The 24,841-nt window shown below is 41.4% G+C and overlaps 1 protein-coding gene across 1 annotated transcript in view; it reads left to right on the forward strand.

The window, feature by feature from the left end:
• The first annotated feature begins 489 nt into the window (after window positions 1-489).
• Window positions 490-24,841, forward strand: part of sgip1a (SH3GL interacting endocytic adaptor 1a) — a 208,113-nt gene continuing 183,761 nt past the window's right edge. Inside the window, exons 1-2 of the mRNA XM_041208987.1 lie at window positions 490-754; window positions 1,134-1,178. Of these exons, the coding sequence (XP_041064921.1) occupies window positions 1,169-1,178 (10 nt within the window). The 5' untranslated portion in view covers window positions 490-754; window positions 1,134-1,168. The remainder of the gene's footprint in view (window positions 755-1,133; window positions 1,179-24,841) is intronic.

Genomic DNA, 24,841 nt, shown 5'->3' on the forward strand with positions numbered 1-24,841 from the left:
TTTCAGATAATTACATATTGGAGGAAAAGTCTATTAATTGAGAAACCATTTTGAAAAAGTTTTAAAATGTCAGAATTCAGAGATGGTTAGGAAGAAATAGAAGCTGTGCTATTAGGATAGTATAGAGAAATGGAAGAGGAGAGGCTCCAAAGATCTGTCTGTGTTCAGTCATTAGGTGACATCTGTGTCAGTCAGCTGCCAATATCCTGCCTTCATGTACATTCATGCATACGGTCTTTACTTAATTCCGAGTTTCCCACTGTGTTCTGCCAGTCTGAGTGAAATTCATTTTCCCACACAGATTCCTAGTGCTTCTTGTGTTTATGCTGATTCTTTTGCCCTTTGAACTGGCTTCCTTCATGGTACATTATTTCCAAGGTTCTCGAGGAGCAGCCTGGGAGGATTTTTTTCTCTATCATCCTTCTGGGGATAATTGTTTATGATGTGACGTCAGTGGGATTGATTTCTCTTCAATGGCACAGAGAGAGAGAGAGAGAGGAGAACAGGCAGAAATGTGCAGCAGCCTTGTGACAAAAGGACACATGCATCATCTGTGCTGATGAACACAAGAACAATGCTATAGTTTAATTATTGCTGTTCAGCTTCTGTAACGCATTTCTTTGAGGTTTTTTTCATTATTTTGGAGGCTCTATAGTTGGGCATAGGCTTCTGTATTAATCTGACAGTGCTGATAATTAATCTTATCTGCCTGGCTACCCGAATAGGATTATAAGGCGGGGAAGTGCGTCACAAGGTATGAAGAGAGTTGTGTGTGTGTGTGTATGTGAGTGTATGTGTGTGTGTGTGTGTGTGTGTACTCAAACCAGAGGAGGTGGGGAGGTGGCTTTTTCTTGTGCTCCCAAGGGGTATTGTGTCAGGAGATGGTAACCATGTGATTAGGTACGGAGCAAAAAGGATTGGCTGAACATAGCAGTTGTGTTGAGCTCAGCAAGCTTTCTCTCCCTGTCTCTTTTTCAGCATCATTCTGTGATTCTGTAGCTGACATCAATGGTAGCATCCATGGCCTATAAGCACAGGATTTCAATCCTGTACTGGCATCTGCAATAGCCAGCATCTTTGTTCCTACTGAATTCATATGTGATAACTGGCCCCTGCTTTCCTGTGTCTTTCAGGACCTTTGGAGATTGAGGAATGCAATTCTGCCACCATGATGGAAGGTAAGCTTCTACCTCTTATAATATTTTAAGCCTTCATTCTGAACTGCCTGGCCAGAAGTAGGTCTAGGGTTTTTGTTCAAGTCAGCAATTATTCAAGTGTTCACATTTTTAATTTTTTTGTGATCATGTGTTGATTTCTATTGTGCTTTAGGTAGCAGCTAAAAGCAAATGACCCTTGTGGGTCCTTGAAAGACTCGGTGTCCTCCTCAGTTTTATTGTACCAGGTCCTAAACAGCATATTTGTTGCCCATAGAGGAGTTTAACGAGGTCGGTTTAGCATTGGAATCTGTTAAAGATTCTAGGCTGTAGAGTTACTTGAGAACAAATACAGTTCTGAATGAAAAATCATCTAACAGATGAATTAAAGATTTTTACAAAGTATAGTCCTGATTTAAACAGAGAAAGTATTTCCAAATTAAAATGCAGTAAATTGGAAACAGCAAAAGCAGTTAATATGGTGCCACTTAATTGGTGTGCAGTGTGTTTCTGTATCATACATTGAGACTGTCAGGCTTGTGTGGGATTTATATTTTGATGAGGTGCATCAACTTCAACATCAACAATATTCAGTCAGCCAAAATGGCTGAAATTATGCGTTTTTTTTTGAATTAATGTAAACTATCTGACCAGGACTACATGGTAATTTGCAGTGAGAATGATTTTACTAATTAGATTATTCTTTAATCAGCTATATACAATTTGAGCCTTGTTATTCTTCCCCTATGACTGCCATGGAGGGCTGAACAGAAATGATGATTCTCTAAACCTCCTTGCAGTTTGAATATTGCAAGTTGAATGCAGGAATATTTTCAGCAACCATGCTGCACGGTGGCCATCTCTTCGTGGTTCAGCGAGGGTGGGTGGGTACCAAACAACATTCTCTAAGTAATACAGTAGATTTAAGTAGTATTTGAGGAGTAGCAAGAGATGGGTACTGAGTGGTACTATAATATGGAATAATAGGTTCTAAACAGGAGATTAATCTCTTCTTTAGCCACTGGTAGCTATTGCTGTGATTTGTGGTCAGAGTTTGTTATAACATGGCTTCAGATATAAAAAAAGTGTAATGGAATTGATGAGGTTCTGTCCCAATCTATTCTATTTTTGTATTATGCAAAGTAATGGTAAATTCTTTACAGCCTTCCACTTAAGATTTTGCATTAATTAATTTCTTATTGACCAATAAGGCACTATCTGTTACACTTTTGATTATGATAAAAATATGAAATATGAATGCATTGCAAACTAATTTATGTTTTGATAACAACATATGAGCAATATAATTAAAAAGTGCTTTGGTACATCACCATGTAATTTGGACTGGAAATATATTCACAAATTTTGATATGAAATTTGCAGTTAATTGAAAACTTACTGGACTTCCTGGAATATGGTTTTTAATCGCTTTCTTGAAGAAAAATAGAAGTCTTCCTACTTAAGAGTGGAATGAAGCCTAGATTCCATGCAGAGCCAGACAACAACCTTCTGCATGTGGCATAATTAATTAACAGTGAAGGGCTGTATTTCACATTGCATATTCATACCCCTGTATGGATCATTCATGAGCCTGATCCATGTTTTTCTGATAGGTGCTAGAAATGTAGTACTATCATAGGCCTAATATGGCAAATAGTCTCCTTCTGTGCTATAATTTCTAGATACATGTTAAAGTTTTGGAGTGAGCAAAACTAACAACTTTTGCAAAAAAAAATGGAATTTACTTTTCTGGTGATCAATGGTGGATTGTTTGGGATTGGAAGCTCGTTCTTGCATCACATACCATATTGTTAGTCCAACAAGTTGAACAAGTACAAGTACAACAAGTATAGTCAAAGCAATGCACTTTTTATAGCACCACTAGTTTGAGTGATATAGGCCACATCTTGACTAAAGGTATAGGCCTCTTATGGCTGAGAAAAGATTCTACTATTTTTCAAATGAACCAATTTTTAAAAGAAGTAGTCAAAACATATGCAGCTAATTTTTTGTCTTCACCAGCTAGTCTCTGTTGTGGTAGAGTGAATCATCTGCTTTTGTAGAACCGCTGATTTTTATTCCATAGGTTTCTGCAATGGCTGGACAATTGGCTCCACTAGATTACTATCCCTTCAGTGAAATTTAAAATTTACCCTCAGTATTTACAACAGAAAGGCACAGTCTCTGATGTAAATCACTAATGATACCACTGAATTCAATTGGAAAGTCTCATAAAATCAAACTGCTCCCAAAATAATCACTATATATCTGTCTTTCTGCTTGATTTCCTAGTTTCCCATTGATTCTAGATTTAAGTGTGAAACTCCTATTGAAGAAGTTTAAGAGTAATTTTAAATCTGAGATTGATAGATTTTTTGCAAGACAAGGGTATTGAGTTATATGAATTGAAAACGAGACCAACTTTTTTCTGGATCAACTTTTGTTTCTTGGCCATTTCCATAGAATTGATAGTTGTCCCTCACCTTGAGGTTGATCGGATCATTAGGCGTTTCTTGATTTCTGGATGACTTATAGGTTGGTGACTTATAGGAACAAAGAAATAAGAGTAGGCCATTCAGCACCATTCAATGTGATCATGACTGATCTGTGAGTTTGCTCCATCTTGCCACCTTGGATCCATATCCCTTTATACTGTTGACTAGCAAAAATCTTTCAATCTCCAATTGCATTTCACACTTCTACCACCCTTGTGTGACATTTAATACATAGGCCAGGATTTTTCACTGAGTGGGCAGGTGCACACCCAAATGTAAAATGACATGCGATGACATCGGGTAAGCGTCCCGATGTCATCGTGCACTCACGTGATATTTCAGTCGGCGGCCGCACGGGGGACTTGGCAGCGCACCCACCCTGACAATGAAAAGGCCAATTAAGGCCATTAACAATCCAATTGATTTAAATTTTTCACTGCCCGTCCAACCTTACGGTTGGTGGGCAGGCAAAAAGGCGAGGCGGCCTTTGCATTTTTTGTGAAACCTCATCCACAGGCAGGATTAAAAAGTAAAAAATTTCATCCTAATGTCTAACATATCCCCGCTCATGTCACATGAGGGGACATGTTTTTTTTCGACCTTAAAACTCTTTATTTTTTATTTTGAAAACCGTTCATCTCCCTGAGGCAGCTCTGTGCTTCAGAGAGCTTTGCCAGTGCGCACCCACGTGCATGTGCAAAGTTCGTGCTCGTCCTCCTCCCCCCACCCCATACACAGGCAGTGCTGAGTGCTGCTACACACCACTCACGCCAAGTAGGCCTTAATTGGCCCGCCAGCGTGAAATCGTGGTCCGGCCCCAATTGTGGGCGGCAGGCGGATTCCCAACTGCTCCTGAACCCCAACCCCACCAAGCCTGCCCGACGAGGGCAGAATTCTGTCCATAATAAGGAAGTTTAATGCTGCGATAGAGCAGCAACGTGTAATTTCACCTCAGCCAGCTGCATCTTCACGTTGAATGTATGCTGATAATAGAACTCTTGAGTGGGCCATTCAGCCCCTGGAGTCAGTTCTGCTATTTAATGAGATGATGGCTGATCTGTACCTTAACTCCATTTGCTTGCTTTCATTGCATATAACTTAATACTCTTAGCTAGCAAAATATCTGTCAATCTCAGATTTAAATTTATTACTTGAGCTAACATCTACTACTTTTCATGGGAGAGTTGCACACTTCTACCACCCTTTGCATGAAGAGGTGTTTCCTAGCTTTTCTCCTGAATGGCCAAGAACTGCTTTTAAGGTTATGTCCCCTTGTTCCAGACTCCTCTGCTGGCAGAAGAAAAAATCTTTCTATCTACCCTATCACTTCGTAATCCTAAAAACCTCAATCAAATCACGCTTTAACCTTCTCTACTCCAGAATACAAGTCTCCTCCTCCTCCTTCAGGTACCATGCCCAAAGACAGCATTGGTGACCATGGACTTCAATCAGATTGGTCCATATTATGCTTGACAAAGTACTGCAGTGGTTTGCCATTGCCTTCTGCGGTATGGCTGACCAGGAAACTCTCCGACTTTTACCGCCTGCCATCAGGCATATTGGAAGGATTTACAGGCTAATAATCAACTTGTTTAGCCATGCGATGAAAACAACTTCCATGGCCATCAAGTCCTGAAGTGGGGCTTGAATCCGGAGCTTCTGGCCCAGAGGGAGAGATGCTGAGATGTCACAAGACCTCTTCACTAATACAAACCTGGCTCATTTAATCTTTCCTTGTAGGTTAACCCTTGGAGATACTACTATTCTGGTGAATCTGTGCTGCACAACTTCCAGGACATGCTGATGAGTTTAAATAATTCACATGTCTCCTTCCACCAGTTGCAGTGTGGAATTTTCTTTTGGTGCAGCCACTGTATGGATTTTGCAATCTTCTCATACTCTGCTGCACTCTTTTCAGTTGCTGGCTTTTGAATTGAGAGATGCCAGCAGTGCAGAGAAAGAAAAATCATCAGGGAAATGCATTCAGTCTGGCAAATAGAGACTTCAGCCCAGTGTTGGTTGAGGAAGGCTTGAAACTGAATGCTCTGACCTCTTGGTTCAAAGAAAAGATAAAAGAAACTGATGAGATGAAACAATTTCACTCATAAGTTTTAATGGAGACTAAAAGACCACATCCTTGGAAAACAAGATCTTGTATTTGATTGCATTTTTATTTAGCACAATGTTCAGGCCAAAATATTCTAGGGAAAAAATATCAAACATGCTTCTATAATTTTAAAAAAAGGAGGTTGGAGCTGATTGGTGAAATTGGTAAACTATTACATAATATGGTTTAGGTTTGTTTACTCAGCTGAAAATCTCCCGAGCCAACAAAAAGCTCTTTACAAAACTGCTTTTACCTATATTTCCTATGCCACGGGAGTAAATTCCAATTTCTTATCTGCCACAGGGTATACGAAACTGTTAGTCCTGTAAATCCCTGTAACAAGAGAGAATCCAACCATTGCCCCTTGATGTTCATCGGCATTACCATCACTGAATTCCCCACTATCAACATCCTGGGGGTTACCATTGACGAGAAACTGAACTGGACTAGCCATATAAATACTGTGGCTACAAGAGCAGGTCAGAGGCTTGGAATCCTGCCACGAGTAACTCACCTCCTGACTCCCCAAAGCCTCTCTGCCATCTACAAGGCACAAGTCAGGTGTGATGGAATACTGTCCAATTGCCTGGATGAGTGCAGCTCCCACAACACTCAAGAAGCTTGAGACTGTCCAGGATAAAGCAGCTTGCTTGATTGGCACCACATCCACAAACATTCACTCCCTTCACCACTGACACACAGTAGCAGCAGTGTGTACCTTCTACAAGATGCACTGCAGGAATTCACCAAGGTTGCTTAGACAGCACCTTCCAAACGCATGACCACTACCACCTGGAAGGACAAGGGCATCAGACACATGGGAACAATACCTTCTGGTTCTCTTCCAAATCACTCACCATCCTGACTTGGAAATATATCGCCGTTCCTTCACTGTCACTGGGTCAAAATCATGGAACTCCCTTCCTAACAGCACTGTGGGTGTACCTACATCACATTGACTACAGCGGTTCAAGAAGGCAGCTCACCACCACCTTCTCAAGGGCAACTAGGAATGGATAATAAATTTCGGCCCAGCCAGCGAAGCCCACATCCCGTGAATGAATTTTTTAAAAGGTTTTTCCATAACTAGGCATGCAATGTGCAGCAGATGGTAAATGGGGCAGCCACCAATAAATGGAGCCAGCTACTACATGATTTGTCAACTTTAAATTTTTATGGAATTTAGATTCTTCTACTGTAACCTCCTGCAACCCTACAACTTGCCCCAACTCCCTGTTCTTTCCCCCACCTCCGCCGACAGAAATCTCTGTACTCCCCTAATCCTGGGCTCTTAGGCATCCTTGAATTCCTTTGTGGCCATTCCTTGAGTTATCTAGGTCTGATGCTCTGGAATTTGCACCCTGAACTTCTCCACATCTCTCTCCTTCTAGAGGAGGCTCCTTTTAAATCTGCCTATTTGACCAAGCTTTTGGTGACCTTTGCTCCTTTGGCTTGGTATCAGCTTTTGTCATATAATGTTCCTGTGAAGCACCATGGACATTTTACTTTGTTGGCATCATCAACCTTCTGAACGTTTATTATATAGAAATTATAACACTGAAATGGATCTTTTGGCCCAATCACAAGGAATACTAGTAATCCTAACTGCCTACACTATTTTCACCTTGGGCTGGATTTGAACAGCTGGGGGAAGGGAGAGGTCTTCCAATGCCCTGGCATAAGAGTCGAAGGTGAAATCGCCCTGATTGCCCCACAGCTATTTTATGGCCCTTGGCCGTTAATTGACTTGAAGTGGGACTTCCATCAGGGAGGAAATCTATCTCTGAGAGCTGCCGGCCAATTAAGTGGCCAGCAGCTCTCTGGTCCCAGCATCACCACACTGGGAACATTGGCCACTGCTGGGATTGCAGCAGCCCCAGAGGGAAGTGAGCTGTGATGGAACCTGAATTTTAAGGTAAGTCTGGGTTCTTGCTGAGCCCTGGCGGGGCAGGTGGGGGGGTGGTGGGGTGGGGGGCTGCAGTCGACAGGGCAGGGGGAGGGGAAACATACGGGTGGGAAGACCTGGAGTGGTGGAGGGAGCCTCTGATGGGCACTGATGGCCAAGTAAAGGTGGTTACCACCCCCCACTCCTTTGACTGACTACCAGCTTGACCAACAAAACCTGTTGGGCTGCACATTTGGCATTGGCCTCTCATTGCGGGTAAAATCCCCCCAGCACCGGGAAGAGACCTTTAGGTGGCTATTAATTGGTCACTTATGGGCCTCAATTAACCCATGGGTGGGCAGGCATCCTGAGGCCTCCCCTGCCACTGGTGAAATTGTGATGGGTACAGGGGTGGGGACAGGCAGGTGGGGCATGGCACTCAATCTTACAGCCCCCCCCCCCCCACAACAGCCAACCTATCCTGAGGTTGTGGGGCATAAAAGCTAGCCCCTTTATTCGCCCTTCCTTGAACCATCAGTCTATCAGACTAACTTATCCTTAGAAGTTGGCATTATGTCTGTTTCAATCACTAACTCAATTAGTGCATTCCACAACCTCCATCCTCTGCTTAGGGAAAAAAAAATGTTTATTTTGGTAGCTGTCTAAATGCCATGTATTTTTAATCATCTATCTATGTTCAGTAATACTAAACCCTCTCAGCTACAGGAACGGTCTGGTGCTATCTGTTCTGTCCCATCTCTTTATAATCTTAAGCCCTTTCTCAAATTATCCCCTCATCACTCCCATTCTAATTTTTCAAGGCTTTCTTTGTTTCTGTATAACCTCATATCAGGCATCAAACCTACTTTTTAAGGAGAAAGGAGGGGCTTAATAAAATGTTTGTGGCTTCCATACAAACACTGGTTGTACTAATTGAATCCACAATTTATCCATTAAAGAAGCAGTGTGAGAAAAAATTGATGTCATTGAAGAACACTGCCTGGGCTGCCCATGTCACTTTCTTCCCTAAGGGAATCAACATAGCCTGCATAGCCCCACTTGAAGCGGTGATACATGATTACTTTTCTATAGAAAGTGGTAGATAAATTCTGAGTTTAGTAAACATCTACTATTGGAGGTTGACAAGAGTCAGAAAAGCCAAGTGTTATTTTTTCTGCATATTAGCAATGCTATAATGTATTCAATATGATTTACATCATTCCATTTTGTGCCGGAGAACAAATAGAAAGGATTTGCCAGCCAATCTTTCAAATGCGCTGACCTTCTAAAATGTAATTGGAATTAGGCCCTTCACATTGTGCATCAGTACAGAACTATTTACAACAAAAATTCACATATAAACATTTTGATAAATCACGACTTATAAAGGATAGAAAGAAGTAAGAAAAAGGCTATTATAAAATGTTCAAAATAATTTGACTAGCAATAATATTTTTAGGGTTCTATGATTTTACAGATCTTTAGAGCACAGGTATGTGATTGTGTGAAGTAGAAAAGAATGGTTCAAAACATAACCATTTACATGCACACAGTTCTAATCCGGGAATGCTTGGCAGTGGATTTTTAGGAACAACTGGGTTGATCCTCGAAAGAATCGGCACAGACTTGATGCCCTGAATGCCCCCTTCTGTACTGTACTATTCTAAGATTCTATATAACTGTGGGAAGACCTTGAGATGAATTTAAAGGCCTCCCCCTGAGGCAAGTTTGGAGGTGGGGGCATTTAATTGGGCTGGAGGATGTGGAGTTGGTGGGGGTGGGGGGGTCCTTAAACCTGGGGAAGGTTCATCACTGGCCACTTAAGTGCCTGAAAGGTACATAATATGAAGGGCCTCTCCCAGAGGAGGCAACGTGGATCCTTCGCCAACTTTCCAGCCGGTGGGTGAGATCCCTGTCACCTGGATTAAATTCTGCCCTCTATACAGAAGCCAGGTGGTGCTTGGGATTACTCAAAGGTCATCTCTGAACATGATGAAGTGAGATGTCAGGCCTGATCAATCATTTTTACATGGTGTGCAGGAAATAGACAGAAAATTACTTTACAAAAATGTCTTCCAGGAACTCAAACAGTTATTTAAAATGTTAATGGGAATTAAAGGAAAATGGGTAATTAATTTATGTCCCTACCAAGCAAATAAGTTACTTGGAGTGTACCTTTACAATCATTGTTAAGTTGGTACATTTTCTGCCAGTATTACTAAAGCCCTCCAATTATCATCCAGCTAATATGTTTGATTTCAATGGTTTCATTCTGCAAGTATCAAGGAAAGGTAGACTATTGAAGCAGTTGTCAAGGAAAATATAATGCATTATTTCTCAAAAGTAAAAGGTTTTTTGTGTCGAACAAAACCTTTGTTTTGCATATTGTGTAAAAACTTGTTGAATGATAGGTGATCTTTTTATCACAAGTCTCCAATCACACACCCTTTCACCTCTCTTTTCCGTCTTTTACCAATACTATTGTTGTGCCTCTTAAATTCCAATTATCTGGTACCAAAAACTACTCCCCATTTAATATTCCAACATTTCTTTCCCCAAAACACATCAGAACTTGGAATTCATTGCCTCCTTGCTCTTTCCTTCCTTTTACAAACTTAAAGTTTTCAAAAGCCAAAACATGGCATAGAATCTGCAGACTATAAGCAGGCAATTTGGTCCAACCAGTCAATGCTGCTATTTATACCCAACATGGGCATCCTCATGGACATCCTGGCACTCTAATGACCTTTTCCCGTCTTGCCCCTTGCCCTCGTATCCCTCTATTCTCTTCTTCTACTATTAAACAACCTCTGTAACTGATTCAACCACCTGAAGTTTCAGCAAGTTTCAAGTCTCACTACTTTCTGGATAAAAAAAATTCTTTGTTTAATTTGTTAGTGGATAATCTTCTAAATATGTCACTTTGTTCTGGATTCCCCCAGGAGTCGAATCCATTCTATCAAACCCTTTCATAATTTGAGACCTCTAACAGGACTTTTCTTACTATTCTCTTCAGAGAAGAGTCCTAACCTTTACTGAAAGATATATCCCCTCAAATCTGATAACATCCTAGTAAATCTTTTCTGAATTTTCTGCAGTGTTTCAGTATCATTTTTGTAGAATGGAGACCAGGAGCTGGATTTTCGCTACTGAAGGAATAGTTCAAGTCAGGCAATTTCCCAACTTGACAGACCTCCCTTAGTTTAAAGGCCCACTTTAGATCCAATTTTCACTCTGGGGAGATGGAGGTAGGATTGAGTCAGGCCTGCCAACCCCAGAAGAAGACCCTAGGTGGCCAAGGGAGCAGGTGAGTGTTGAGGCAAGCTGGTTAGAAGACCCGCCACAGTTCTCTGGGGCCTTGTCTCAGTTGTTTTAGACACTGTTAGGCCATCTAGCCCTCATCTACCCTCACCCCCATGCCACCTCAATGCAAACTCATGCCCCTTCCACCACCTATGCCTCCACATACCCCAATGGCAGCTCATACCCAAATGCTGCCTCTATATAGCTACTTACCCAGCATCCACCATGGGAAAGCCTCAGAAGCCATCTGGAGATGTAAAAATAAACTTCTAATGATGTAATACAGCTCTCACTCATATATGGTGATAGCAAAAAAAAAACTCCCCTTCAAGAGTGCGATTCAAATTTTAAATCTCAAGTGGTTAATCTCTTATAAAAGCAAACAAACTTCTATTCAGACCCCACATCAAAGATAAATAATCCTTTAATAGCTTCTTTAAACTGTCATCATGCTGTTATAATTGTAGCTTTTGAAACTCAGCCTAACATTCATAATGGCATAATAATAACCCTTGAAGAAATGCCACCAATGACCTCAATTGAAACTGCATGACATGAAGGTAAAGCTTTTTCTAACCTACATCAGATGGCCTGTTAATCAAAGCATTCTGGCAAAGGGTTTTAAAACTCTCACTGATGGCTTAAATCAGGATTTTCATGTTTAAAGAGTCAGGGATTTTAAAAAAAAATTCAGATCATGACACTTAAACAGACCTCACTCAACCTTCAAGAGTGTTTACATCTGGTCCATCAATTTGTAACTTCCGCACTGTGGCTTAAGGCCCATGCAAACCTGGTACTGCCCACCATTTTTAAAGGTCCACAGATTCTTCCTGACTCTGAAAAATCCAGCCCCAGATCTCCATATGGTGTTCGGAGATTCAATCTAAATTTAACCTGTTCAAAGGCACTGAGGGCTGGTTCAGAGGACTGGACATTGAGAAGGGGGGAACCCTCAGAGAGTCACTTCCCTGCCTTTGTTTCCAACACCCCTCTCCCCTTAAACCAACCCTTTCCACCTCTCCCCCTTTACTTACCTGTAGCCTGGGTCATTTTGTGATCCTGGGGTGCTGATGCCTGTCCTTCCAACAGCAGTCACGGCCTGCTCAGTGGCACTGCTGGCGAAAGAGCTGCTGGCCTCTGATTAACTGGTAGCTCATGTAGGTGGGACCTCTGTCCCCATGGTGCTGATTCCAGGAGAAGACCTGCTGGTGGCCTCTCCACTGCCTGTTTGGCACGTGGCTCAGTGGGTCTTCCCAAAAAGAGGCACTGCAGGCCTCTTGCTGGCTCTCAGCTGGCAGATGAGATCCTCGAAGCCTCAACAAGATTCCACCCAATGCTTCAGAAAGAAGTGTCCAAGTCATTTATCTATATGGTATTCCCATTAGGGAATTATGTAGAAGACCATTTTCTATTTTCTGCTGATCCAAGAAACTTCCTTAAACTCTTACCCTCTGTTTTGTAGTCACATTTCAATCCATTCTGCTACCTGCATCCTGACTCCACGTGCCCAGGCCTTTGCCAAGTGGCACCTTATCAAAAGCCTTCTGAAAAAAGTCCTTGGCCTGAATTTTTCCATGTTGGGTGGACTCAGCAGGAGCAGGCAAGGACAGTCGCGGAGCTGACTGCTACCCACGATTGGCTCCGTGCCGCCATCTTACATGGGTGGGCCAATTAAGGCCCGCCCAGCATAAGGCGTGGGCTACCTGCTGGTGGGGTGAAGGAGAGAGAGTTGTTGCCAGTGCTCTTTTGTGCATGTGTGCAAAAGAGCATTTCAATCTCCCTCAGGCACGGAGCTGCCTGAGGGAGACTGAAGCAGTTTGTAAAAACATTTTTACAGAAATTAAAAATTTAATGAGACATGTCCCCTCATGTGACTGTGTCACATGAGATGGGACTTTTTTTGTTTCTCATATAAGATTTTTATTTAAGTAGTAAAAGCTTTAGAAAACCGCTTCCCGCTTGTGGATGAGGTTTCCTAAAAAACGTGAAGGCTGGATGGGCAGCATAAACAATGACATTAATGAATTTGTTAATGGCCTTAATAGGCCTATCAGTTGTTGGCGCGCACACAGGCGACTCTGGCGCGAGCCTGCCAAATGAAATATCGCGAGACAGCGTGATAATGTTGGGTTGCACGCCTGACGTCATCATGCATCATTTTACGTGCCGGTGTATTGGGCCTATCCCCGCATGCTGACTGAAAAATCCTGGCCCATGTACAACAAATCCACTGAATTGCTCTTGTCTACTTTTCATTATTTCTTCAAGGCATTTAAAGTTGATTAAACATGACCTTTCTTCTAGAAATAAATGCTTGCTTATGTTTTCCATCTCTAGATGTTTGTTATCCCATGATTTGGTATTATAAAGGGCTAATATTTAAGGGGAATTGGTGGCATAGTGGTTTTGTCACTGGACTGGTAATCCAGGGTAATGCCCTGGGGAACCAGGTTCAAATCCCACCACAGCAGATGGTGGAACTTGACTCCAATAAAAATCTAGAATTAAAAGTCTGATGATGACTATGAACCCAAGTGGTTCACTAATGTCCTTTAGGGAAGGAAACCTTGACGCTTACCTGGTCTGGCCTACATGTGACTCCAGACCCACAGCAATGTGGTTGACTCTCAAATGCCCTCTGAACAAGGGCACTTAGGGATGGGCAATAAATGCTGGCCCAGCTGGTGACACCCACATCCCATGAACGAATAAAAAAAATATTGTGATGGCAGGCACTTGTTACGCTGAATCACTGCTGTGTGCAGAGACTTGAGGCCTATAATGAAATTAGTGGGTTCCAGCACTGTCAATGTATCTGCCTGTGTGAGGGTAGTGTGAGCATATGTGCAAGACTTAATGATGCCATTAAAATTCAAATTTCTATAATTGAACTAGAGTGCTTGCTTAGAGTTCCAGTAACTGAACTTGATTTCCAATGGATGCTTTGAAGGCTCAGTCATGAAAAGAAGGTCTTTATTGAGACCACATTATTATTGGCCTTATCTTTTCTTTTCTTTTGTTTTGATGAGGTGACACTATTTAAGATCACTTTTCTCAATTTCTCTGCAAGATAACTTTGACTATGCACTTCCCCAAGTTGTGGGAATCAAATTGCCATCTACTCTCTGTCCTTGGCTGGCACTAGGATTCAACTGAAAGCACATTTCAAGAATTTCTCTCTCCTCTCTCTCTTTCTCCTGCTCTTTTATTTTCCTCTTACATTGTTATATCTCCCTCTGCCCTCTCTAATAATCCTCTCTTGCTCACTCTCTGTTTTTCCCTCTCTCTCCTTCCCCTATTAACTTCTGTTCCTATTCTTTCTCACTATCTTTCCTCCTCCTCTTCTGCCTTTATCTCTCTTTCTTTCACTGTCCTCTCTCATTTTTCTCTTTCTCTTGTTTCTGTCCAAGGAAAAATCTAACTTTTACTGCTCCAAGTATCTTTCTTATGTTTTTTACCCTTGAAAACAATTGCTGCTTGTGAAATATCTCAATCCAGCTTTTTTGTCACTTCTACCTCATGGCAGTCATTTTTCTGCAGCATAATTCAAGCAATGCCTTTGTACAACTTTATTATATCAGCATTGAAGTAAAGGCAAAATTTCTCCCTTTCTGAGTTGGTGTAAATGCTGGATAGCTGATTGTTACTAATTCAGAATTCTTCAGGTTCAGTTCCCATTAAAGTTCACTATTCTTAGCTTTGATTTCACAATTTGACTTAAAAAGGAAATATTTGCTAGAGTTGCTGCTGACTCCTATCTGGAGATAGTGATGGCACATCTATGTGGCGATGAAGGTGAGCAAATTAATGGGCTTGATTGTGATGCTTTTACTGCTAAATAGCTTATTGACCCATCTCTGTAGCGTCCTCCAGCCCTACAACCTCTGCGATTTCTGTGCACCTCCAATTCTGGCCTCTTGTGCATCCCAGATTTTAATTACTCCACCATTGGCAGCCATGCCTTCAACTGTCCAGCCCTAAGCTCTGGAATTCCCTCCCTAAACCTCTCCACATTCTTCGCCTCTTTCCTCCTTTTAAGACACTCCTTAAAACCTATCTTTTTGACCAAGCTATTGGTTACTTGCCTTAATATTTCTGTGTCTAATTTGTTAATCACTCCATTGATGTGCCTCATGATATTTTATTGTGCTAAAGGAGGAAAAGCTGTTGGATATAAGTAATAGGAAGTTTGATTGATGTTTTATCCTTTTAGTCTGGCCAAAAATCGCTTTGAACATTCCAGTATTTTTCATTGTTGCCAATTGGCCTTGAAAGAGATACAATGAAGATTCATCAGAGTGAAATAAAGGCTTAAAGGGTTAAGAAATGAGAAAAGATTGCAGAAATTTGGCTTGTACTCTCTTTAATTTAGAAGGTGAGGGGTGATCTAATCAAGGAAATGAAAATCCAGTAGGGTGGATCCAGAGAAAGCTCTTCAGATCAGGAAAATACAAAACAGGAGGATATAATCTTAAAATTAGAGCTAGGCTATTTATAGATAATATCAGGAATAATTTTTTACGTACAAAGTAGTGGAAATCTTTTTCTTCCTAAAAGCTGTGGATGCTGAGTCAATTGAAATTTTCAAGATTGATATTGATAGTTAGAGACATCAAGGCATGGAGAGCTAAAGTGGCTAAATTGAGTTGCTGTACAGACAAACCACAAACAAACTGAATGGTAGAACAGGCCTGAGAAGTTGAATGGCCTATTTATGTTTCTGTGTTCAACCCAGACCAAAAACAACTTGTTGAAGATGCTCAATAAATACAAAATAAAATGTCCCATGTCTCTTGACACTAGCATTATAAAGCAAATTTTGACATCGAGCTATTAGTGGAGGTGACCAAAAGCTTGGTCAAATAGGTAGGTTTTAAGGAGCATCTAAGGTGAAAAGAGAGGGGGAGAGGTTTATGAAAGGAATTCCAGAGCTTAAGGCCTTGACAGCTGAAGTCACAACTGCCAATGGTAGAGTGATTAAAATTGGGGATGCTTAAGAGGCCAGAATTAGAAGAGCATTGATATCTTGGAAGATTGCAGGGCTGGAAGGGAATACAGAGATAGGGAGGAGCGAGACCATGGAGGGATTTGAAAACAAGGATAATAATTTTAAAATCAAGATGTTGCTTAACTAGGAGTCAGTGCAGATCAGCGAACACATGGGTGACATGTGAATGAAACTTATCAGTGCGAGTAAGGAGAATTTTGGAACACCTCAAATTTATGGAGGATAGGATGTAGGAGGCTGGTCAGGAGTGTGTTGGAATAGGCAAATGTTGAGGTAACAAATTAAATGACGGCAATCTTTCACTTGATGCTGAAATCAACACACGCATTGGAAAAACTGCAGCCCCTATGTCCAGGCAGCATAAGAGTGTGTGGAGAAACAGCAAAAAGAACAAAGTTCTGGAAATAGTAGGTCTGGCAACATTTGTGGAAAGAGACACATTTAACATTTTGAGCAAAATACGATTCCTCTTCAGGACTGAAGGAGGATAGCAATGTAATAGGTTACATGCTGTTGAAAGGGGAGGAAGGACAAAAGGGAAGGTCTGGAATAAAGTAGAGGATGGGAAAGATGGAATGGCAAAAATGTAATGGAACAAAAGGCAAAGAAAGTAGTAATGTCTATAGTAAAGAAACATGCATTTGGGTACTCAATCAGCCCATGCTTGCAAAAAAAGTCTACTGTTAGAAGTGATTCTGTGATTTGACGGCACTTGCTGAACAATCCTGAGTGCAGTAATCACTACACTAGCAGCTAGTTTAACATAATCAGTCAAGCTGGTAATATGGCTCATTTGCACTTGCTAGAAGCAACATTAATTCATATACAGGGACCTATTCTCTGCAAGCAAAAGGAATATGTTCAAACCTAGCACCTCTTTTGAATTACCCAGGAACTTGGGGAGCCTATAGTTCCCCATTGCTTTCTCCATGGCAACGCCTCAGCTAATCAGAATTGATTCTCCAACCAATCAGCACCCTTTTCTCCTGTTGTTGTGATTGTTTGAAATTTGAATTCTTACATTTTTCCTGATGAGCGCAAGACAGAAAGGTTTGGAAAATTGTCTCTCTTTTCAGCAATATTTGAGTTCCATACTATGATTGTTTGTTTACAAGGCTGCTCTAGCTTAAAACACCCAGAAGAGCTACTTTAAAATATTTTGTACGAAAAGCATAAAATAGGCTTTTTGAGGCGGACAGTCAAAGTTGTGTTCATATTCCTGATTATATATCTTTATTGTTTTTGTGTTTGTTAGAATATTGATGTATAATAATAAAAAAATCTTTTAAAACAATGGTAATGGGGTGGCAAGAAATAATTAAAAACATAGTGGACTGAAAATTCCACATTGGGCCTGGCATAACTGCTGAAGAAAGATCAGAACTGCAGTGAACCAATTTCCATTACAATTCAACCCAAAGGTGAGGAGGCCATGAAATTCTGGAAGGGTGAGCAGTGTCTGGGATTGCTCTTGACTTCCCTGGGAAGTTCTATGAAAAACGCACCCAACTGGCCCAACAGAACCCATGCCTTCAGAGAATAAACTTTGGGTGGAATTGTCCCAAGAGCTAAGTGCGGTAGCGGGTGAAAAAAAAGGATGTTTTATCCACTGGCCGCAATGGCAGGTTTTCGTGCCGTTTTGTCCCAATCCCACCTCATTAGTCATGCATTCCCAGAAAATACGCCATTTCGCTGACAGGCAGCTACCGATTCACCCGCCAAGCCATCATCTCGCCACCTCCTCATGCCGGGCATCATATTTAAAGTGCAGACATGCGCACAACTCTCTGTATTTCCACCCCAGGACAGCTCTGGTGAATACATGGCCTAGAAATGCAAGAAGACTGCAGCTCCTCCCAATTCAGTGATGCATCCCTGGCATGCCTTCTGGATACCATTGGAGCCCGCCATAATGCTCTCTACCCCTGCACTGGCCGCACAAGGCCCATTAGTGTCACCACTCCGGTGGTGGCAGAGGTGGTCAGTGCCAACACTGCACAGAAGGGGTTCGCCATCCAGTGCAGAAAGAAGATGAATGATCTCATCCGTGCTGCCAGGGTAAGGCAACCATCTCATCACCCTAAACTCACAAGCTCACAAGGCCATCACACATTCACTGGCATCTCACTCAGTGCCAGCTCAAGGACCATCACCATTCATTCTCTCACACACACCCTCACATCTCCATCTGGCCTCATCTCCTCTGGAGACTGCCTCCTCAGCCTTCACCATCTTGAGGCCACTTGCACAGATCAACATGTGCCCCCACACACACCCTGGGATGCCCTCCTTCCCCAGTAATGCCCTCGCCTTGCAGCCTTTTCCCTTGCCTAAGGTCACTTCTCCCCCTTCCCCAAACAAGCTCTAGTCCTGCAGCCATTGAAAAGTCACCCCTGCCTTACAGCTAGGCTTGTAAGTAGAGACCTGCCCATGAGCCCCCCTCCCTAAAAGTGATGTGGTGCTGTCTGCAAAGCCTGGCACTGATGACTGTAAGTGCTGCCCGAAGCCATGTAGAAAAAGAAACCTCAAAGTCCTGAGTGAAGTGCAGCCTGCCAGGTGCACATCACTTATGTATAGTTGTGAAACACATCAGCGTGCAATCACGCTGACATGCCCGGATGATCCAGCGTGGGGGAATGATTCCAGCAAATGGGGAATGCAGGTGTATTAAAATGAAGTTCCCGATGTCCAGCGGTGGGAATGGCAGCCCATCATTGATGATCACAAGCTAGTTTCATGACATTGTAAAACTGATTTTTGGCCTTCCCGCCATATTGTCCGTTCATGCCCATCATGACACCCGATGCCAATGGGCATGGAAAATTTCACCCTTAGATTCTGTTGTTGGCCTTCTAGTGCCTCAAAGTACTTTAAGTAAAAGGCCATCAATCGATCCTGCAGGCGATTGATTACTTTTGAAGACCGAGTCGTATGTGTCTTTAGGCAAGAAGGATAAATTTCCCATTTACTTGCCCTACCCAATTAGGGCCTCTGACTTCCTCATAACAGCTGTCTGTCCCTCATGTTCTGGGCCTCTGAAGGGGTGGGTGCCACTAATGCACTCTTACTGGCATTTGCTGCCCATTGTGAGAGTGCAGAACACCAATTGCCCAGTATTTGGGCAGGATCGTCATCCTTGCACATGGATATACTTAAGGCCCACTCCATTGTATTGGCAGAGTAAGTGAAGCAAAATCTTGAGCCCATTAGCTCTTTTTCTCTTCTCCCCATTGTCCTTAGCTGTTCTGAGATTAAGCTGAATTAAAGTGTATTTAATTAAAGTGTGGGCAGATGAGGTTGTCAGTAATGTAGCTAGGCAGGTATCTTAATTTGTCCATTTGTAATAACTTGTAGTAACTATCAAAATTACATGCATATGAGCAATGGCTCACAGGAAAAGAGTCAGTGGTCCATCAAACCTATCCCGCATAACTACAATGTGCATCAAAATGTATACACTCTCCATCCACTGCCCTGTAATCTCCTGAGAGAAGCACAACACCCAGATAACAACCCAGACTCATTAGAGGAAAGGAATTTGGACAATTCCTCTCGGACCTCCCTAGGTGATCAAAATCAGGAGACCACTCTGGCAAAGTGATCAGCAAACTTAGAATGTTCTCTTCTTTGCATTTTCTTTGTTCCTTTTATTATTTGTCCTGTTGCCTATATGGAAACAGGATGTCACTGTGATTTACCTGTTTGCAGCTCAGCACATAGGAACAGCCAAAGGAATTGGGAATCCCTTCAACAGATATTTCAGATAATCTCTGTTAGGTATAATATTTGGATTTGGAAACTTCAATTGAACATAAAAAGGGGTAGATCATATGAGATCTCTCTCTACCTTAAAGTGCTCTTTGAAATCTATCTCTTTGACGAAGCCTTTGGTCACCTATCCCAAAATCTCCTCCTTTAGCTCAATGTCAGTTTTAGTCTGCTTATGCTCCTATGATATGGCTTGGGACATGTGACTGAATTAAATGAGTAGTATGAATGTAAGTTGTTGAAAAATCTCAGGCTAAAATTGGAAAAGAGTGTAAATAATAGATCTCATTTTTAAAAAAAATTACTGTCAAATATGAAATTCTTTGACATATTTGAAAAGCATAACACAAGTAAATAGATCTTGGTAAGGAATAAGATAGTCTGCTGTGAAAAGAGTGAGTCACAACAGCATGAAGAAAAATAAGCACAGTAAAAATAAATTACTTACAGATTGCTTGTTTGCTTAGCTGTGGAAATGTGTATAGCTTGAATATTAATTGACTAAACTGTATCTTCAGTTTGCACACTCTAATCTGCAAAAGATATAAAAGATGTAAAGAAATGCAAAAGGTGGTCTGCACACTCAAGCATCAATTAGCAGCTTCAGGCAGAAAGGAAAACAGTAGAACAGTTTAGACTTTGAGTTTCGGATAATACAAATATTCAGATCTAGGCTCTCCCAATATCTAATGTTTATGGAAGACCAGTGGATGATTCTGAAACTAAACTTGATAGACTGTAGGAGAGTATATAGGTCACAGTAGGAGAGTATAATCAATAGGAATATACTTAATCTTGAAAATTATTTTTTCATAGGAGAGGTGGAGCAAATATTATACAAATTAAACTCAGGAGCAAAATCAGTCTTCAAATCTCTGTGCTGGCATGACTCCAGAATAAAGAACCTCCAGGTCTCCTCCTCAAAGTAATTCCTCTAACAGACATGATTTTTACCTGCCAATACAGATGCCATTAAGTTGATATCAGCTGTGCCTGACATCACCCCACTGCTATCTGTCCACTGTCACACAATTATGCATGATCAGAGCAGCTCCAGTGTGTGATTAGCATAACTAAGCCGAGCTCTGCAGGTCTCACTAGTCCCCCGGAGAGACGTTGAAATCTCCTCGGGCACCAATGCAAATACGGCATTCAAATTTTATCGGGATTAAATTGAAAAAATCTCAATCCCTCCAAGAGAATCATTATGCTATTGAGATTAATGGTTATTTCCAAACCTAATGATGGTATAGATATTTTTAAATGTAGAACTTCATATTGAAACATATTAGAAATATGCACGGAGATAAAAACAAAAAAACTGCGGATGCTGGAAATCCAAAACAAAAACAAAAACAGAATTACCTGGAAAAACTCAGCAGGTCTGGCAGCATCGGCGGAGAAGAAAAGAGTTGACGTTTCGAGTCCTCATGACCCTTCGACAGAACTGACAGAAATGCTGCCAGACCTGCTGAGTTTTTCCAGGTAATTCTGTTTTTGTTTTTGTTTTAGAAATATGCAATTGCTTGAGTATTTGATTCACAAATTTTGGATTAATATTTGATATTTCAATACTAACATCTGCATAAAAATATGAAAAAAATTACAGTTTATGGGTGTTATTGGCAAGGCTACCGTTTATTATTCATTCCTAGTGATCCTGAGAAGGTGATGATGGGTCTTCTGTATGAACCTTGTAGTGGTTTCATATAGCTGTGTGTGTATTGCTGGTCACTTCAGATGGCAATTACACATCAACCACTTTAATGTGAGAGCAGAGACAGGAACAGGTTTCCTCACCTACAGGAATCTTTAAAGACCATCTGATAGCTTTGTGGTCACTTGTACTGATAGCTAATTTTTATTTCTGGATCACTGAATTTGCATCCTTAACTACTATGGTGGGATTTGAACTTGTGCTGGCTAGGTTACTAGTCCAGTTACATAACTACTTTCCTCCATTATCTATTGTCATCTTGTTACATAATGATGACAGTACTGGCAATGTACACAGGAAAGATTGAGCTTTGCTACAATAAAGAAGGATTGGTTGAGATTTGCTTGGCTCATCTCTTTAATTTCATTGCACGTCTGTTAACAGCTCTCTATGTAATAAAATGACACCTTTTAAAAATGATAACCCAATCGCTATAAACTTGAACTCAGGAAGTAAAATCAAGGCACACTTGTGAGTGATGACTACCAAATAATCATAAAATGCACACCACCTATCAGCATGGTGCCCAAATCGACCAGAAGCATAAATTACTTAAAGACTCCTCCACTATTTTGGCTCTGAAATTTTATTATTTAAAATCAGCCCAGGTACTCTCAGGTACCCAGAGCAATGCAGTTCTGACAGGTGGAGGACTCAGATTTAATCTTTAAGTTAAAATTTTACAAACAAATCCACTGATAAGCCCTAAACAAATATATTTTTTCTCCCCAATTTTCTTTTATCTTCTCCTAAGCCAATCATTTCATATTGGGTCATGGTTCTACAGTAATATTGATCCTCTGGAACCCAGCTGAATTGTTATTCCTTATGTACACAGTTGGAAGGCACCGCAGCAAAATCTATTGATGTCTTCACCTGACATTTGCATACATGCACTCGCTTTTTAGTAGCGTTCTTGGATAGATGACCAGGAGCAACTGTTTTCTTTCTTTATTTCTTGACCTGAGGAGATTTGAGGTTAATGTCCACAACTACCTTTACCGACACTGACAAATCTAACACAAAATGCAGATTGAAACTGGGACCTGGCTGGTCTGTATAACATGGCACCACACCAAACTGGCTCACTGCCCACTGAGCAAGCCGGGGAGCTCTATTCACTGATTTTTAAAGATATTCTATTTTCTTGCCAAGTATCATCTGTGGGTAAGAGAAAAGGATAGGCTACCAGCTTGCAAGTCTTTGAGTGTCACTCTGCAATAAACTGCTAGGAGCTAGGGAAGAGCATATGTCCATCACAGCAGCATAGAGCATTTTTATTCGAATATTGGTCCACCACTCCTGACATCTGTCTAATGAGTTACATTGATGGTCAATGACAAGACCATCTGACTATACCCTCTATTGATGAATTATCAGGCCTGGAAGGGGGTGAGGCTGGTGAATGGAGATGTGACCGTGTATGTCCCTCAAAAAAAAAAATGCATTCTTTCATTTGTTGGTACAAAGTGACATGGTTCAGTAATGTTACAGGCAATATTTTAGAGTTCTTTATGATGTCACTTCCTATTTTGCTATAAGGATGTTTTTTTTTAAAAGATGATTTCTTTTGATATGGTCACTCTGATCTTTTCTTTTCATCAGAACAGGTAGTCTTAGTTTCATTAAATCTACTGCTGAACTGAGTTTCCTTTTATCTTGTACATTAAAGTGTTTTATGTGTTTGTGGGGCTGCGTGGGGAGTTCTTCGCTGGTTATGAATTTCTCTCCTAACATTGATGTAGTGGTTAAAAGTATTTGGCGGTGGATTAACTCAGGGGTAGATTAAAGCATGGGCCTGTAGGGACCATGCTGAGGGGCAGTTGTGTTTAAGTATGGTTTATGGTGATACATTAGTATGAAAGTAGCATATAAACATTCTATGGGTCTATTCATGGATTTTCCTGCATATTTGTGTTATAATGGATTAATGGGGGCATTGGGGTGGAGGGGGTGAAAGCAGATTATGAGAGGACCACTCAGGGCCTCAAGGATTCTTAATCTGGTTCTGAGAATATTAATTAAGAAATGTGAAGAATTGAAACATGGCCAAGGAAAATATCAATGGACAGAATTTTGAGGTCATCGGGCAAGCGCGATGGCTGGGCCCAGGAGCGGCTGGGAAACAGGCTGCCATCCGCGATCAGCCCCCGACCGCGATTTCACGCTTGCTGGTCAATTAACGGCCAACCAGTGTGAATGGCATGCTGAAAGGCTCAGCGCTGCCAGGGTGGGGGCGGGAGGAGGACAAGCGTAGAAGTCTGTGCATGTGTGAGTGAGTGTGCACTGACAGCTCCCTGAGGGCACAGAGCTGCCTCAGGGAGCTGAAGATTTGGACAAAGGAAAATAAAGCTTTAATAAATTATAGAAACATTTCCCCACATGTGACTCTGTCACATGAAGAGGGACAAGTGGAAAATTTTTTTGAGTTTTTTCACTTGCGGTTGGAAACCTCATCCTGCCCGTGGGTGAGGTTTTATAAAAGATGCAAAGGCCGCCCTGGCCCATTCACCCGTCCGCCAACCAAATGGTTGAGTGGGCAGCGAAAAACAGAACTTAACTATTCACTTAAGGACCTTAATAGGCCTCTTAAATATCAGCCGGTGTGCTTGCCGACTTTTGTATGCGCCTGCCAAGCGAAATATCGCGAGTGTGCGATGAAGTCAGGATGCTTGTCCAATGTCATTGTGTGATATTTTATGTCCGATTGAGTTGGGCGGCACCTGCCCCCGGGATGTAATATTCTGCCCAATGTTTTTTAAAAAATGATTATTTTGCAGAATGTATTAATAATAAATGTAAGGAGATCTCCAATGATGCAAGAAAACAAAACTCATGTTGGAGATAGGGGGTAGCTTGCAACCAAGGAAGAATTAAAAATAACTTTTTGAGGATGGGGGGGGTGACATTAGTTTTGAAAGAGGACAAGGAACCATTTACAATAGACTTACCAGATTCTTTACGTTGTTATATTTTTATTTTGGAACAAATTACTTTGTCACTGTATAGCTCATTGGTGTAGCTGTATTTGCAATACTGTGTGCAATACTTGTACAACTTGTCTTCATAAGGGCATTGATGCAATGAAGAGGCTTTTAGACAAAGGTGAAAATGATGATTTTGGGCTATCGGGCTGCAAATTCTGAAGTGAGATTCACAGAATTAGCGTGTTTTCTGTGGGCCACAGAAAATTTGCCAGAAAAATAATAATTTCAGGAGAGAATGGAAGAAATTTCTAGCTCTGCAAATTGCAGGTATGAGCTTTTCAGAGAACAGGTGTCCCACCTTCACAATAGGTAAATATCCCTTCCCTTGTGGCAACAGTGGGAGCTGTACTGGGGGGTTAGGCCTGTTCTATTCCATTATTGCTACTATAAGAGCATTGGCATTGAGAAGAGACT

This window comes from Carcharodon carcharias, chromosome 16 (assembly GCF_017639515.1).
Source record: "Carcharodon carcharias isolate sCarCar2 chromosome 16, sCarCar2.pri, whole genome shotgun sequence".
Classification (NCBI taxonomy): domain Eukaryota; kingdom Metazoa; phylum Chordata; class Chondrichthyes; order Lamniformes; family Lamnidae; genus Carcharodon; species Carcharodon carcharias.